At 32.7% G+C, this 19,194-nt stretch overlaps 1 protein-coding gene across 1 annotated transcript in view; it reads right to left on the reverse strand.

Moving 5' to 3' along the window:
* Positions 1–19,194, reverse strand: part of Sema3d (semaphorin 3D) — a 157,189-nt gene that overhangs the window by 49,932 nt on the left and 88,063 nt on the right. The window contains exons 6-8 of the mRNA XM_071607904.1: positions 17,927–18,020; positions 15,242–15,370; positions 4,088–4,230 (exon numbers count right to left, since the gene is read on the reverse strand). Coding sequence (XP_071464005.1) covers positions 4,088–4,230; positions 15,242–15,370; positions 17,927–18,020 — 366 coding nt within the window. The remainder of the gene's footprint in view (positions 1–4,087; positions 4,231–15,241; positions 15,371–17,926; positions 18,021–19,194) is intronic.

Below are 19,194 nucleotides of genomic sequence, written 5' to 3' on the forward strand. Positions count from 1 at the left end.
ACACTCCCTTCCAGTTCTCTGCTTAGCCATTAAATAGTTTCTTCTTAATTGCCTTTGCAGATACTTTCCTATGCTTTCTTTTTTTTTTTTTAATTTTTTTATTGTTGGCTGTTCAAAACATTACATAGTTCTTGATATATCATATTTCACAATTTGATTCAAGTGGGTTATGAGCTCCTATGCTTTCTTAAATGTCATTTTCCCTCAGGATTCTGTCCTTGCCTTTAATCTTATGCCACAAATCTTTCAGAACAATTTTAGACAGTTCCTTGACTTCAAGATACTGATGACTTCCAAATTCATGAGTTCAGATACTACTGAGACTCGGGTTCATATTTTCATGTAGCGAATGTATCAGCATATCCCAGAGCCATATCAAATTCAACATGCCCAAATATAAAATCTATGCCCCTAAACTCTTTTTGGTATTTCCTTTCTTGTATCAGAATGTGTCCCCTTTGCACATTTTTGTGATCCATGCCTTATCTTCTAGAAACAACAATTTTCAAGAATATAGAAGTACTTGTCTACAAGGTGAGTATCCTTTCTGAGATAGGAGCAAGGGAGAATTAAAATGCATTAAAAATTTAATTCCTCTGTCATGCTAATAATATTTCAATCATAACCATCACATGGCTACTGTATTGGATAATGCAGATAAAGAACATTACCATCATCATGGAAAGTTCTATTGGACACCATTAGTCTATACAAAATGCTTAATAAATGAATGATAATTTAGGAGATTTTAGAAATCTGCAAAAAGTTTCTATTTGAAAAATCTCCTAAACTTAACTTTACCTCTTTTTTCCTATTGTCTTTGGACCTAATAGGCCTTCTACTTGTAAATATTTCTAATATTTTTTTTTAAATTTTTGCTAAATATATCTACCTATTTTACTATTTTTCTGACTCAAACATCTTGTAACTCTTCATACGCAACAGAATAGAATTCGCACCTGCTAACACAGAAATAAGATTATCACCCTACTTGCCACTCCAATCTCAAAAGACAGTGTTCCCCATACATACCCTTTGAATCATAGTTATAAGATTTCAGTGTTCCATGAAAAAAATAAACCCTCTTACAGTACTATCTGAAATGCCTGCCCTCTCTTCCTTAGTGCAATCCTGATCCCCCATAGGACTTGATTTAAACACCACTTCTTTTATACAATATTTTTGAGCTTCACTGAATGCTTAAAAATTCTTATCTCTTACTTTTAATACATTATATTTTGGTTATCTGTTAATATGTCTATTACTCTCACTATAATATGAATTTTTTAAAAAAAGGGGTAGTGGTTTAGTTATACAAGTTGTCTCGTGTAGTACAACTTGTATTTTACACAACATTTTTATTTTGTTGCTATAGTTGAAATAAACAAAATTAGATATGAATTAATGGGTTACAAAATTGAAAAGATTTATTCTTCGTCTGTAAACAATTTTCTAGTCATTTTTTTTGTGTGATATTTGCCTATCACCAAGACCACTTCACCAATCACTATATCCTATTTGGCCCAATAGTAATATGTTGGGCAACTCAAAAAAAATAAAAAAAACATCTTTTACAAATCAAGATAGATAGATAGACAGACAGACAGAAAGAAAGAAGCTGAAGAGGCAGAGAACTCTTAAATTGTCAGCAGTTTTGCACTGTGCCAAAGTATTCAGTTAAAAATGAAACCAAGCAACTGGAACAGGAAAAATAAAACCTGAATATTTTCAGATATATACTTTGGGAAAATGCTGGTGGAACAGTACAAAGTACTTCTGTGTTACTGAAAAATCTTGGTAAACTCAGTAAATCACACACAGTTTTCTCTTCATTCTTAAACCTTTTCTTATAGTTATCAAATTTTGTTTCATAATATAGATATGCATCATGTTATTTATCAAATGTGGAAAACCAATGTTATGATGTTATAATGTCATTTGGGGGGTTATGAAAAAGAAAAAAAATGGAAAGAGAAAATAATTTCATTAAAGTATTTTTACATGAAACTATTATATAATACCAACAGTGATGCTGAGTTTTTAAAAATCATTACTAAACTTGTTATTGCTTTGTAAGGCATATAATCATATTTTTAAAGATTTTAAGTCATTCTTAATGTTCTTAGAGAAATTTCCACCTAGATGTTTCCAATTTTCATCACAATTTTATCATGAAATATTAAGTAAAATTTAGAAACATGTCTAAGATTGCTATAATTAAGAAATTTTGTACAAAGCATTTAGAATCAAATATAAACATTTGACCAATGGATCGTTTAGTCAGTGAGAAATTTTGAAGATACTCACTTAAAAGAAGGATTAAGTGAAGAGATAAACTAATGAGTGAAGAACCTCTTTTGTTTTTCTTAAAGTAAATTCATCCATCACACATCCTTATTTGATCTTACAATTTGTTAGCTTTTAACTAAGGACAATAGCATGACAAAGTCTTGCTGTGTGGTCTCTGAGGTTTTTGAGTTAGAAAGACTCATTTACAATCTTCTGTGCCTTTCCAGTTCAGTATAAATTTGTTCATAATTTAAATAAAATATTCCATGCTTATGTTGATGAGATCTAGGTTAAACTTCTAATATGGAAATTTAAAATGAAACAATTAAATTTTAAGGTATTTCTTCATCTTTAAGGTCAACACTCACTATGTTTATATTAGGATAAAAATATTACTTTGTTATAAATGAATTTATATTAAATGATTAAACCTGTCAAGAATTAAGAGTTTCAATGGCTCCCAAATACACTAACTTCTTATATATGTTCATCAGAAAGTGACTTGAAATATCTCTAACGTAGTTCACTTATACAGACAATGTCAACCAACATCATAGCTATTCAGGGTCAGGATACTGTTGTTAGAAGGCATGCTTCAGTACACTAACACACTAAGTCTACAGAACAACAGCCATTCATCCCTAGGCACGAGGCTTCAAGAGAAATCACTGTGAACTCAGACTCTGAAAGAATGAGGATGCTTTTTCAAGAGTCTGTCCCCTGGAGGTTAAGGGGATCAGTGGGAGACTGCATGATTGGCTAGGATTCTAGGCAAAGAATGATCTGGGCTCACATGTTGGCCTCATTCAAAAGCTGAGTTTTCATGAACAGTTTTACGTTCAGTGATAGTTTGTATTTCTAACTCTGGAAGTGTTCAGAACCTGATGGTATAGACTAAAACAAAAAGTGATAGGCTAAAATGGAAGAAAATGAAAAGTTTGCATAAGACCAAAGAAAGTTTCCCACTGAAAGTATTTATTAATTTAACAGCCCTTAATAACCAAGTTTATGCTGAAGATGTCTATTTAAGAGATGCTATTTCTTATTAGATGCAAATCCAAGGAAAAAAGTTACTGAAACCAAAAATGTAATTATTGTCTAAGGCTTGTGTGCTATTAAATGAGAGCCTTGATGGCACAAACTGTTAGGGTCTCGCATTTGCATAAAATGACACTATTTAAGTCTAATGACAATTTTAATTTTCTAACTTATTTTCAAAATAAATGTTTTTCATTTGGGTTTTTTTTCTTCTTTACTCCATTTTCTCTTAGAACTTGACTTAAAATATTTATTATAGTAAAAATATAAGCACATTCTAAATATAATCAATTCACATAAGATACAACATTTTACATATGCAATGTGTATTTTGAAAAAAATATAGAATATGATTGTTAGTGTCTAAAGCACTTTAGTGATTATGTTGTTACTTTTAATTTTAATATAAGATTATTTAACATTGTTTGATAACATATTAACTTTCAAGGGTCTGGATAATGCAGCATTCTTACTGCAAATTGCAATAACTGGAACAGCCCTTCAAAAAAAAGTACTGAACTGCCAAAGAGGTGTAACTCACATCAGGGTGACATTTCAGCACTGAAAATTCAACTGTAATATTTGAAAAATCTAAATCCTTTTTCTTTTTAACTTTTGGATCTCAAAAATCACATACATGTAACAGTATAAATCTATCCTATGAGTTATGAATAATGGGCATTAAGTTTCATTTCAACATTACATGGTTTTTTATACATATGCACATATGCCTTAAGTAAAACAAATGCATATATCTTGCCTTACAAACTCTTCCAACTCGAGAAAGAATGGTCTTATCAGAAGTACTGCTTTCTTGTGATGACTCACGAAAGAAGAAATATATTTTATCATCATCTGGATTGTAGGTGTCTGGTATGGGGAAAGTTCCAATAAATTTTGCTCCTGTTTGAAAAAGAAAAGATAAAAATTAAAATACTGAAACAATCCAGCCATAATAGTATCAGTGTCTTTGGTATATAAAACAATTAGCTGCAGGATAAAAACATGTACCATGAGTCAAATGTGGGAAATAAGACAGGTAGACAAACATGATATAATGTAAAAACATGTGATAGCATGAAAAGGTACTAAACAAGTACTCTAGGAATTCCAGAGAGCAGGTAAGAACATGACCAGTTGACACAATCACTGAAATTCTACTAAATTTCAGTCACAATTCACTTAATGACAGGGATAGTTCTGAGAAATGCAATGGTAACTGCTTTCGTCATTATTAGGCAAACATCACAGAATATAATTATATGAATCAAGATGGCCATGATGTCAATAGGTAGTATAATCTTATGGACACTGTTGTATATGGATACGTGACCCATGGTTGACTGAAATGTCATGTGGATGATTCTACCTAAAGCACTGTCAAATCTAGAGATTCTATGATTTTATATTTTCCTTCTATATGCTGGATTTGCCACCTTTAAACCACACTAGATTTTATAAAGAACTCAGAAAAAAGTATATATATCTTAAATGTTGGCACATAAAGTGTACTTTGCTATATTTTTGTGAAATTTTCCAAGGGGAAAAAATGAAAACAACCAATACTGCTTGGGTCCTCTCCAGTACAGGCTCTGGAAGGTATTCTTTCTGCTTGTTTCTATCACTTATTGTAAAGATAGCCTTAGGCAAATCAATTATCTTCTCCTTTAAAAAAAAATAGTTGTTTGTGAACATTTATTTTTATTTATTTATATGCAAAGCTGAGTAATGAACCCAGCATCTCACCACATGCTAGGCAAGTGCTCTCTCTACCACTGAGTTCCAACTGTAGCCCCCAATTATTTTCTCTTTATGTCTCAATTTCCTCATCTCAATGTCATCTACCTACTGGGATAAATGACATGATAACCAACTGAATTAATATACATAAAGCCCTTAGCATTGGGTAGTTCCCGACATACCCATTCAATAAATGTGATTTATTATTGAGATGGTGATGATGATAATTATCATTATAATGACCAACATCAAGAGGGTAATAGAAAATTTAATCTTATATTTGTGATAATAATATGTTTTTTTCCATATTTTATTGGTGCACTATAGTTGTACATAATAGTGCAATTCATTGTTACATATTTGTACATGGACACAAAATAACAATAAAATTTGGCCAATATTATTTCCATGTGTTTCTCCTTTCTGTCCCCTTCTCCCTCCCCTAGTCCTTTCCTGTGCTCTACTGATTTCCCTTTGATTTTCATTAGATTCTGCCCCTGCCCCAACTTTTCTTTTCCTTTTCCTCTCTAGCTTCCCTCCTATGAGACAAAACATATGACCCTAGGCTTTCTGAGTTTGGCTTATTTCACTAAACATAAAGTTATCAAGTTCTATCCATTTTCCTGCAAATAACATAATTTCATTCTTCTTTATGGCTTAATAAAACTTCACACACACACACACACACACACTCAACATTTTCTTTATGCATTCCTCCATTGAAAGACACGTAGTTTTGTTTTATGAATTGTGATTCTATCAACATGGGTATGCATGTACTGCTATAGTATGCTGATTTTAATTGTTTAGGATAAATACCAAGGAAGGTATAGCTGGGTAATATGGTGGTTCCATTTCTAGTTTTTTGAGGAACCTTCATATTGATTTCCATATGGTTTTTCTCATTTACAGTTGCACGAACACAGTAAAATATTCCTTTAGCTATACGTGTCTCTGGCATTTATTATTGTTTGTATTCTTGATGGTTGCTGTTCTAACTGGAGTAATATGAAATCTCAGTATAGTTTTGATTTGCATTTATTTACTTGCTAACAATTTTGAATATTTTTTTCATATGTTCATTGTTCATTTGTATTTCTTTTGAGAAATGTCTGTTTAGTTCATTTGCGTATTTATTAATATTTTTTGGTTTTAAGTTTTTTGAGTTATTTTACATATTGTGGATATGAATCCTTTGTCAGAGAGTATCTAGAAAACATTCTCTTATGCTATAGGCTCCCTCTTTACATTCCTAATTGTTCACTTTGCTGTGTAGAAGCTTTTAAATTTGATGCCCTCCCTTTTATTAACTCTTGGCATTATTTCCTGAACTTTAAGGGTCCTATTGAGAACATCATTGCCTGCACCTATGTATTAGAGTGTTGACCCAATGTTTTTGTCTAAGTGTTACATAGTTTCTGGTCTAATTCCCATCTTTGATTCATTTTGAGTTGATTTTTGTACAGGGTAATAAACATAGTTATTTAAAATGGAGTAAATCCATATCTATTGACATGGATAGATGAGCATAGTCCATGTAAAGTGAAAAACTATTTGAATATATATATATATATATATATATATATATATATAGAGAGAGAGAGAGAGAGAGAGAGAGAGAGAGAGAGAGAGTTCATTTGCATATTTATTAATATTTTTTTGTTTTAAGTTTTTTGCTAAGTAATTAAATATATATATATATATATATATATATATATATATATATATATATATATTCTTTGCACTACATCAATGACAAATCTATTTGTCTAACTCTTTGCTAAAAAAAAAGCATTCAGCGTTTTAAGTTTTGGCTTTATATTATGAATTAACTAGGTAACAGATCTGAAATTGCCTGATACTAGTTCAGAAATAATCTTTTGATTAAAAGCAAAGAAGACAGAAAGAATGGTTATTTAGACACAGGAAAGGACTTTAATTACATAGCAAATGTGAGGCACCCGGACCTGGAAGGAAGCATAGAACACTGAGTGTTTGGGAAGTAGAAGCAGAAGAAAAGATAAGAAAAGCTTCTAAAGAAAAACAAATTGATGGGAGGTGAAAAAGATCAACATTGCCTTCTGTAGTGTTTTTATCCCACAAGCACTGAAAATCATTCCCTTGAAAATGTACAGCAATTGGTCAAAAGTTGAATAAAGAAAGCTTCACAACAGCTTTCTTCAGTGGACAAAAATTAATGCTGGAGTCCAAATGATGGGCAGTTGAGTCATTACCAGCCCAACCTCTCTGGGTCAGCCCTGTGTCTCCATCCAGTCCCTGAATGAGAAGGCTTAAGAAGAAAACAGAGAAGAGAAATAGGTACATGAACTTTATTCTTTATTATTCTCCTCTTCTTTTCTGAATTTAAAGCTCTGATGGACTTTGACACTACTGATAATCTCATTTTGGTATGGACCTAAGAAATTACATGAAAATTTAATTTTAGAAAACCACATAGGACTTTTTAAATGTTCCTTGTCTAATTGATGTCAAATGAGCAAAGTCTGTTAACAATTCCACTCAAGGTTTTTTGTTTCCCCTTCTCAGTCTTTCTTTCCAGTTATTGTTACATCACAAATGCTTGATTTTGATCTCTGAGCAGAGTAAAAATCCTTTCCTAATCACAAATTAGCACTTTTGATTTATTTATATATGATTTCTTAGTAAAATTCCTTGTGGACAAAACTTTTCTTATAAATATGGGATTAGGGTTTTAATAATTGATTAAAATAAGAAATTAATTTCTTCTATATTTAATAACTGCTAGGAAAACAAAAATGAATAAGAACTGACTTTTAAATTTTAATTTAGATTAAGGAAATATTGACATATGATCAAGATACAGCTAATGAGAAAACCTGACCTTCATATTTCCAACTGACTTTGGGCTTCCACAGACATGACCAAGAATTGATCGTAATCTACAGAATTTTTGAATTTACAGATGACTTAATACTATGCTACCCAATTGATTGAAAACCTCTAGCTATATTTTAAATATATATAAATATAAAAACAAATAAAACCCTGTAGTAGGGGATTCTTAAAAGCATCTAAATTTGAGTCACTAATAGACTACTATTCTGCATATGGGGAAAAAGATATGAGCAGATTCAGTAATGGTGGTAAATAATGCAGATATATGGATATATGGGAGAGTAGGGAGCTGAATAATAAATATAAATTCTTAAGATTAGAAGTACAAAACTCAAATTATCCAGAAATTAAAGAAATACAATAGAACTACCTTATCTTGACAAATATGTGAGCTTAAAATGCATATTAACCTGAGTAAGAGTTTCTCACAGAACTTAAATATAATTTCAGTAGAAGTTACCCATGCAGCACGATGCCTCTTGGAATGTTAGTATCTCATCAGGTCTGTATAATAATTGAGTTAAATTTTAAAAATAATATAATGGTACAATATTTAAATAGTGGCACACAATTTACACAACCATCTATACAGAAAGAAATGAGAACTCTGTGATTTGACATTCCCAAGTAACAGGAATACCTATGTGGGGTAGAAAGTGGCTTGTAAAGCTTCCCTCAGACACTCAGGTAGGGGAAGTGGTTACATAAGGTGCTGGGTCTCTACTTGTTTCCAGAGTTCTACAGAGGAAATGGGGTTGTAAAACAGAATAGAATGTACAAGACATAAAAGAAGTATAAAGAATTTGGCAAATTTTTGCCATTTTACAGATAATGTACAGGACAACTTCCTTCAAATATGAAAACTCCTATCCAAGTATTGCCAGGTAGTGCTGCTATTTGAAATGGTTAAAAGTAGAATATAAGCCCACTCCACATTTCAGCAATTTCATTATGACATCAATGGAGGGAAATAGTGTAGATATTTTTCCAAGTGCTATTTCTTTTAACTTTCAATTAATACATAACATACAACATGGATGGTTTTGTGTTTATTCAGTCACTTCTGATTTTATTGAACTCTGTCTTAAATGTTAGCTCTTTTAAAAGTCTTATATGAAAATTGTTTGGGAGGTAAATGTTCATTATATGATAAAATCTAATTATGGAAAAAAGAGGTAGTATCAAATAGGATTCCATTCTGTGATCTAAATATAAGCATACTTATGAGTTAAAAATAAATACTAATTTCAAGAATAGAGAGTTTCTTGCCAATTTTACTGAGGTTCTGTCTTACACTCATGTTAGGGTTTTATGATAGTCTTTCCTGACCTGCTGCCAAATTTGGATAAAAATAGGTATCATTTAATTAGTGCATAGTTGTTGAATTAAACAATTTAAAATCATACCAGGAGGCACCTGGGCTTTATTACAGCACATTTTCTCTCTTTGGCATTTGAAACACAAGCACTAATAGGGATGGAGTTTGAAACCATGAGTTTTCACAAATGAAGTTCTAGCATGACACCACGAAGCTCTGCCAAGTGAAAATGGCATGTGGCCTGCAGAACTCACCAATTCCACTTCTCCCCATGAGCTCTTTTCATCCAGATGAGCACCCCTATCCAATGATTTAACACACTGAGTTTCTAAATTTCTTTATTTCTGCTATAATATCTTGCTCCTATTATTTTTTAAAACTTCTTTTATGTGAGAGGAGAATTTTCAGACAATAGAGCACCCAAAGGAAACTTCAAATGAAAACTGCCTCCATATGTTAAAAATGAAAAGTTAAATCAAAAGTTCTCATTTACTCCAGGAAAGAAAACAAAAACATATGCATCATAGGCACCATTGTTTGTTTTCATTTTCCAAGTGGTCATACTCCTTAGTTGCATCCTAAAATTCTTGCAAAGTTCAACTCTGTTAAGTAATCATTCTAACTTATGTTTATATTCTGTTTCTTCATATGTTCTAGGATTAAGTTTTGATAAAGAAAAATAGGAAATTATCTGGCTCTCCATCTAGAACTGCCCATAGTATGGTTTAGTATCTCAAGGAAGAAATCAGCATTTATTTTTCTCAAGTTTTAAAACTGGATTAGAGCTGGGTGTGGTGGAGCATGCCTGTAATCTCAGTGACTCTGGAGGATGAGGCAAGAGGATTGCAAGTTCAAAGCCAGCTATAGTAACTCAGTGAGGCCCTAAACAAGTTAGTGAGGCCCTGTCTCTAAATAAAATATTTTTAAAAGGCTGGGGATTGGCTCAGTGGTTAAGCGCCCCTGGGTTCAATCCCAGGTATCCCTCCCCCAAAAAGAAGGATTAGAGAATCCTAAAGAAATTCTGAGCAGGACCTTCCACTGTTAAGTAAAGGGATCAGCTGATCTCCCATTGGTTAATGCAAAAATAGGGCACAGAACACAATATGGAACACACTCACATACTTAGGAATTTTTAAATACCTAAATGGTTTAGTGACTAAAAGGTACTTATAAAAGTTTCATCTATCGTAATATCTAAAAAGCATAATTCTATAGAATCTATATTTTAATTGTTAAATGCTCAATTACTAATTAAACTTTTGCATTTCACTTAATCTAAACATAATATTACGTTAATGAGAGTTTAGTTTGTCACATGCAAATAAAAAGTAGGAGTATAAACTGAAAATGAAAGCACAGAAAGCAAAATTTAACAGAAAATTTCTTAACCAGAAATAAATAACACAATATAGAACAAAAAACAACAAAAAGACATTGATATGGAACCATTCAGACTTAATAAAGACAAAAAAACCTGATACTCTTCAAATGATCCTGATAAGAGAATAAAAGCCAGGCACATGCCAGTGATTCCAGTTATTGGGCAGCCTTAGGCAGGAGGATTAACATTGGAAATGTTAATTTCTCTGTTACTTCTTTCAATCTGGCAGCAATCTTATGAAACCCAATAGTGACGTTCACATCTATAAGCTACATAAATAGTAAATAATATTCAAAAATGTGTTGTACTGTATGATTGTAGGATAGTGTTCATAATAATATAAGTAAGGATACTTTAAATCAGCCTGTCCAAAAGAAATCTCTTCACTGATGGAAATCTTTCATATTTGTGCTGTCCAATATAGTAACCCCTAGCCCAGATGGCTATTGAGCACTTGAAGATAGCTAGAATGAATGAAGAAGGAAATTTTAATTTTATTTAAATTTAGTTTATTTAAATATAAATAGCCACATATGGCTAGTGTTTACCATAATGGGCAGGACAGCATTAGACCAATCCAATGTCAGTGTGTGCTGTAACAGGTCAAGTTTTAAACAGCAAGAACCTTTATTTTTGTAATTATCACAAAAGAGCAGTCAACCTTCTAGACTCAAACCCAACAGGTTACTCTTAGCAGAAGTTTAGGATCACAATGGAAGACTGGGCTTGATGGTGACAGACTTGGAGGTGTCCCTTCCCTATGCTCTATCTCAAGTTGTAAAACATGCAGTTAAATAATATAATAAAATTCATTCTCAACCACAGCACAGTTCATCTGTATTCTCTCTTCTCACACTCCTAATGCCTGACTTTGGTCTTTGAACCATGGACTAACTATATCTGGAAAATGGCCATTTCTCATAGAGGAGGACAGAAAATTTCTCTGAGCAAGCCAATATTTTGCCATAGCCCATCAGATCTCTCCTCATAATAAGAATCTCATGTAATTTCTATAATTTCTCCCCGTGCTCTACCCTAGTTTCCAGGAACCAAGGAATTTGTGATTGTCTGATCTCCTGAGCATCAGGCTCTCCTCACTCTGGCCTGCCTTTTTGCTTGCACTTGTCATGGCTTCACCCAGATTGTTCGCCTAACCTTACGTTCTCTAACTGTCCTAGTCCTTGCTGCCAGACCAACATCTTTGGTTTGCTATTACCCAACATGGCATGTAGACATCGACCCTTTTCTATGGTGAGGCTATATGAGCAGAAGTTATGCCACCAAAAGAATAGAATTTAGGTTGCTAGACTGTGTCACACACTGGAAAGAATTGGATCCTGAGACGGATTTCAGTTTCAATCTCACTTATACTAACTGTTTAAATATGGATTATTTACTAACTTTTAACATGTCTCCTAATGTAAAGTGCAACTAATTATTCTCTCAAGATTATGCCAGTCAACAAAACAGCATTTTAAAAGTTGTATACAATAGTGACTTTATATAAGATGTTATATGAAATAAATTTGAAATGGAAAAGAGAAGAGATGGAGAGATCAGTTAGTAAATACTAAAATAGGGGCAATAAACCAGAGATGAGGTCATGAAGGCCTCTGGGAAGATGGCAGCCATAGAAGAACAAGGTCAATACACAAGTTGAAGGAAGTAGAGGCCTTAGTGATAGATTAGATAAAGGGATAAAGGAGAGGAAGGAATCAAAGATAAATCCAAGGTAATGGGAAAAATGAAGTTAAGAAGCCTAAGATAGATCAAAATCAGGAAGCTGATGTTGAAGGGCAGGTTAGCAGCAAAAAAAAGATTAAAAAAAATTTTTAGACTTTCGATTCCATTAAAGTGAAGGGTCATTTATTAACTTGTAGAAATCACAAAGTTAGTTCATGGCATAATTGAAGCTAAGGCTCTGATATCTTTATTTCCACAAAAAGCAATCATTTTTATTTTAGTCTGAAATGAAAATATAAGACATTCAAATAGTTTTTAAGAGCACTGATTTACAGGACAAGGATGGAATTATAGTTTTGGGAAACAATGGAACACAGTAATAGTTGAAACTACTAGGTTACATGAGCTCACTGAATGATGAAATATAAAGGGAAAAGGGAAAAGTGGTCAATAGTTTAACATGCTAAAGAGATGTCAGAGAACCAGGGTGCATTCGGAGTTTTAGTCCCACATCTGACCTGTTCCATTCAGGAATGATAGCAATGAGGGTGATATTGACACTAATCCAGCTCTTGCCTTTTAACAGACTTCCCTAAATGATTTAATATAATGTTTATGATTCTAAACAGATATAGTTATCAATAGATGCCATTTTAAATAGACAAAGATTTGCAAGCTCAGAAAGTTCTGATCAAGATCACACATAAGTAATATTCAGGATTTAAGTGCAGATACTTAAGTTCCAAACAACTATAACCTTTTTGTCTAAGCTGGGATAATTTGAGAGTAAAAGAGTAACAGAAGTAAACTGGAAATCCTGGGCAAAACCAGGTCCTATGGTCACTGTGGTTATTAAACATTAAGTCTGCCTTGAATGACCCTAAATGATAAATTCAGGTCCATTAAAATTTTATCATATATCTTTTTCTCCTTCCTTCAGAATTTTACTTCCTACTGCCTTCTTTTCTTGAACTCTACCTTATGTCTTTAGATTCTTCCTTTCACAAATGTGCCCCTCAAATATGCTCAAGTACATCTCCACAGCCAGCACCTTTGTCTCTGTCCCTTTTTCATTCTCATACTTTCAATGAACTCTTTTCTCCTTTAGTTTTCACATCATGCTATCAGTTCATCTTTTAAAAAATAAAGAACTGATTACCTGACTATCAGTGGTTCTCTTTTAGTTTTACAATAATATTAACAACTTCTTAGCCCCTTCTCCCAGTGTCTGCTATACTGCAGAATAAGCAGCTCATTCATGATACCCGAGGTCAGCCACCTTCCCCTGTCTATCAGGGCAGGGACCATGGGTAGAATAGCACTCAGTATGCAATAAGGACTCAAAGGCTGTTGATTATGGAAATGTTCAACAATTCAAAGGCTTCCTACATTGTAATTCTATTCACACAGCAATAACAACAGCATCCCAGGTAAATAATAGTTGCATATGTATTTTCCACATTTATTGTTTTAATATGTTGCAGATTTATTTATGGACAACAAAGAATACTTTTTTAAAAGAGTAACAATGTCATAATATTTGTCATTCCCAAACTGAAACATTCTATCTTATACTACGTCTTAAAGTCATAAGAATATCTTATCATCTAACGATATATCTAAACTTGGCTGTGGGTGAAATATAGGAGTTTCTCTCAAATTAAGAAATTCCACAAAAAATATACTGTTGGGCATTGTTTCTTATTTATTTATTTATTTATCTTTGTGGTTTATTTGGAGATCATATTTTTACATGAATAAATATATCTGGAGGTTTTGAGTAAAGAAATTTTTTAAAAGTGTTTCTTCTTTTGTTTATGTTGTCACTGTTTAACTCACACTGAAAGATACAGAGATGGCCCCTAGAAATGCTCTACCTTGGCCTCTTCCACTAGAGCCCAATATTTATGGTGAGAATGGTAAATGTGTTCTGCCTGCTTAAATAACAGTTTTATATTATTCTGTCCTGAGTAATAAAGGCATATGGTAATTAGAAAACATTAGAAAATCATGATAAAATTTGGCCTGTTGTAAGGCAATGGGTTAAAAAATTTAGACCTTTGTATTAGTTCTTAAAATAATTAAGGATATTCACTTAGACGTTTCTTTTTTGTTGTTGTTGTTTATTTTTTTTTCTTTTTTAAACCCCAAATATGGCATGACCCTAAACATAATAGTAATCAGACAAACCTATATCATTATCAATATTCTTAAAACTTTGCAGGGCTGTGTAACGCCAAACATAAATTTTAGCAATAGAAGTTGTCATTACAACTATCAATGTTAAGAAATGATAAGGAGAGGGAAATATTACCTACCTGATTTGATAATTACACATCATACATATGTATGTATTAAGTTCATACTATATCCCCAAATATGAAAATCATTGTTAATTTAAAAGAAAATATACAATTATGTATCAATTACAAATAAGAAATATGTTCTAGAAAAGAAGTTAGCATTACAGTCTCACCCCTTTCTATTGAGCTAAGAGGCAATAGATGGCTTAGTCATTAAACTACAGACTGTGGGAGTCAGATTACCAGCTTGAATCCTGGCTTTGTAGCTAAGAAGTTATGAGACCTTGACCAAATTAGTCAACTCCTCTCAACTGCAGTTTGCTGATCTTTAAAAAAAAAAAAAACATAAAATAATACTACATCTTACATGTCATTGTGAATTTTCAAAGTATCTATAAAAGCATAGATAGTGGAAACTACATAGCTCACACTCAGTAAATACCAGCTGTTACTATACATAACAAAAATTTCTGGAGATTTGTCTAGGTTGATGTGAATTAGTTTCAAATGTATTTTATAATGTTGTACTTAATCAACTCTACCAAAACACAACTGAATGGTCAATAAGGAACTTCTTATCAATCTCAAATCAATGACAAAATAATCACTAACCATTGAGCCAGTAGTGCTCTGAAATGTCAGTTCTGATGTAATGGTGGTCATGAGTGGGCCCCAGGGACCTTGTGAATGCAGTATCTTTGCCAAGGAAATCAGATGCTGTTCCAGAATAGAGGTACTCATCTGGGAGAAAGAAAAGCACATGTAGGACTTTTCAGATACTGACCAGATACTATTGAAAACATACAAATTTCACAGCATGACACCAAAGACCATGATTGCTTCACATCAGAATATATTGTTTCACAAATTTCACTTTCAGATTTTGAAAAATAAGCTTAGTTGAAGACCCAAGTCAATTACCTTTCATCATTTAATGCTAGATACTCTAAAAAGGCTAAATTCTTCCACATTAATAATTGCACATGCATTGGCTACTCTTTGAACCAACTCTTTATTCCTTCTCCCCACAAATATTTCAGTAAAACATTATAGTTAGGAATTCTTCTTTGCAACAACACACAGAAAATATTAAAAATTAAATGCAATAATGAGGAATGGATTGTGTAATTAGTATTTACTTAACCGAACAACCTCAAGGACCACAACTTTTCTTTGCCTAACCTCTGCTGAAAGGGAGCTTTCAGCACTGAAGTCATTCTTTGTAATTATAACATGCTACATTCCTTGTAGCTAATCATGTCTCTAATAGTTCTGATAAACAGGAGTTCTTGAAAAGAGAAAGATGTTGCATTACAGCATACCAAATTTCTTTGTCCTATTATTTACATAAAGTGAATGTCCATGTTTTATCAGGCACAGAAGAGAGAAAGGGTAAGGAAAAGAGAGAGGGGAAAGGGGATGGGGGAGAACAGAGAGGAGGAGAAGGGAAAGAATGTCAGGAAGGAGGAGGAAGAAAGGAAGTAAGTGCAGAGGAGGGTACAGGAAGGTGAGGGGGCTGAGAAAAAGAACGAAAGGGAGCAAGGAAAGAGAATCAGGGATTGAAAAGGAGAGATGAGGATGGGGGAGTGGAGAGGGGGTGCTGGATCAGTGACAGGGCCCCCCTACTGCTAGTGGCAGGGCTGGGAAGGGGCGGAGTGGGTGGCAGGAAAAAGTGTTGCCCCTTTGAGAGCCAAGCCTTTGCCATTTCAAGAGCCTTTTACAGTCAACAACTGTGGGTTATATATTAAAAAAAAAAAAAAAAAAAAAAAAGTAAAACTGGTCTACAGAGCATTTAAATTTTTAAATGCCTATGTATGAAAATAAAAATATTAGTTTATCATTGAAATTCAACTTTCCTCAGAACTGTAATCTAAATTTATCTAAATAAGCCCTTGGGAAAATCATGCTTAAATAATGACAGTAGGCAGCTTATAAAGGAAACCAAACAATACACAAGTGAGAGAAATTCAGCTGTGTAAATTTGTTAAAGACACAGTAGTACTTCATCCTCTTAAGGTACTTCCTAAAGTATGTTAGGTTAAATGGAAATATTTTCTTGCAGAGCAAATTTTTTAAAATCAGAAAAACATAACATAGTGAAACCAATGATCTTGCTTTGAAGTGAAACTGTGCATGTTTCTGTGTGTTTTGAAAATTATGTGGCTAACATTTACTCATCCTCAGAAAGTGAAATAGATAATTTGGGATTCTCATCTGTCAAGTGGGATTAATACCCTTTATAAAATACAATGGACAGTGGGCACTGGTGACTCCTTTTATGATTCTGTGTATGACTTTAGATGCAATGAAGACAGTTTTTAAAACTAGATATGCAGAATCAAATTTTAATTTGAAACCTACCATGTTTTCTGTCAAATATCTACAATTATATATTTCAAAGTAATGGTTTGCTTCCCTTCCTCTTATCAAACTTTTCACAATGTCTTTGTTGAGATCCCAAATCATTTATTTCACTTTCTGAGGACGAGTAAATGTTAGCCACATAATTTTCGAAACACACAGAAACATGCGCACTTTCACTTCAAAGCAAGATCATTGGTTTCACTAATGAAAATTAAAATGTCACGGTGCTTCAGTCTGATGGTTTATTCAAACATTTGATAGACAAGTTACATAAAAAGAGACCAAAGTCATGAACCAAACCAAGACAAAAGGTATTCTGGTAATGGTTGAAATTCTAGGATCCTGCTGACATTCTATAGAGCATACTTCAGACCACACAGTACTGCCTGCCTCCTTTGAATAAGATAACCATCTCATATTTAAGATGTATACAAAGTGAGAGAAGACTAAATGTGCAGCAAAAAAAAAAAAAAAAAAACATTTCCATTAATAGAACATTTGGGGAAAAATATGTTGTAACATTATATATCTGTATTTGATAGCTTGATTCATTTGGTTTATTAATTTACACACATGCAGAATTCTTAAATTTAACATCCCTACTGAGCCAAATGGGGAAATAACTCAGTATAAAAAAAAGGCATATAAATATAATATTATAGAACAAGCATGTCATTTGCATTAAAAAATTCAACCAGAAGTTCATTTTAAAAGCAGCTGTGTAGGCATTAGGATTGCTGAAACCTCACTTTATTGGAATGTTCAATATAAAAAGATTTGGCACTAAAATACTGGAACCAAATAGCTGGTGGAAGACTAATCCAAAATTATCTTCAACTCAATAAGAAAATGTGGCTTTTCTACACATATATGTCTACGCATATCTTTTCAGAAAATCATTTTAGAGCAAGATCTACGTGTCATCAATCTTACCTGTCATTACTGATGCAAAAGGCTGCTGAGGATCAAAAGGACATTTCAGTCTGCCAGACTCCAAATTATGTGGGTCCAGTTTGAATATGACTTCCTGTTATGAGAAATATTAATGCAAGTGAGATTTTTTATGATATTACAACTAGTAAGTACATAGAAGATAAGAATTAAATTCTAACTCATTAATTCAATAAAAACTAATAGAGCATATATAGCATGTACTTAATGCTGATCCTTAACTCTTTAGCCAATATTACATTTGGCAAGACTCAATTCTCATGTTTGGTCTCCTTTTTCCCAAGGTGGTAATGAACTACTATCAATATCAAAATCACTAAGCAAACATATTTTTTAAGCTTACTAATAGGTTTATTATTATTAATTTAAACCAATCTCCTCTTTTAAGAAATAAATTTATTATAATATTTATGCTTTTATGTTAATGATTATGATTTATGTTACTAAGCATCTGCAACTATGTCAAATTACTTAAGCCGTGCATGTGTGAGTGTGTGTGTGTGTGTTAAATGACATAAAAATGTTCTGAGGCAGGCAGTTAATTTTCAGAGCTATTGATGCATGTGGGCAAAAAAAAAAAATACTGTTGTAGTATTTTCACTATTATAAAAACACTATACACATTAAAGCCACATAGTTATTTTGGCTGAAACATCTATTTTTGTAATAGTGGCCACAGACAGAATGACATTGGCAGACTTCTAATATTCAGGAAAAAAATAACATCGTAAGTTGATCTTTCCAAGAAAAATATGAATGTATAATGAATGTAGCCCCATGAGCCTGAATGTTTCATAACAATGACAACACTACATCCAGCAAAAAGGCAGATGACTCACTCTCTGCATTTGTTGGAGAAGTCCAGCATTTCAGACATTCTCTCTAGATGGATTATCTGCAAAGTTATACCATAGCTCACATGGAATAAGAGAGAACTGTTCAATGCTACAAGCACTGAAGCAAAAGGGATAGAGGACATTGTATTACTTATTGTATTATGTTGTCAGTTGAGATTTTTTTCCCCTTTTGAATGAGACCAATAGTAACTAAAAAATAGTAATAGCAATTTAAGTAACCTGATTAACAATTAATATTATGTAGTTTTAAATAAACCTACCTTAATGCTAGCCATAGTGGCACCTAACAGTTAACAGGTACTAACCAAGATCTAGGAAGTTTATGCAGATTGGCTCACTGAATCCTCACCATAAGTCTAACAGTGTAGCTACTTCAACAATTCCAGCTCTGCC

This window comes from Marmota flaviventris, chromosome 1 (genome assembly GCF_047511675.1).
Source record: "Marmota flaviventris isolate mMarFla1 chromosome 1, mMarFla1.hap1, whole genome shotgun sequence".
NCBI classification, from domain to species: domain Eukaryota; kingdom Metazoa; phylum Chordata; class Mammalia; order Rodentia; family Sciuridae; genus Marmota; species Marmota flaviventris.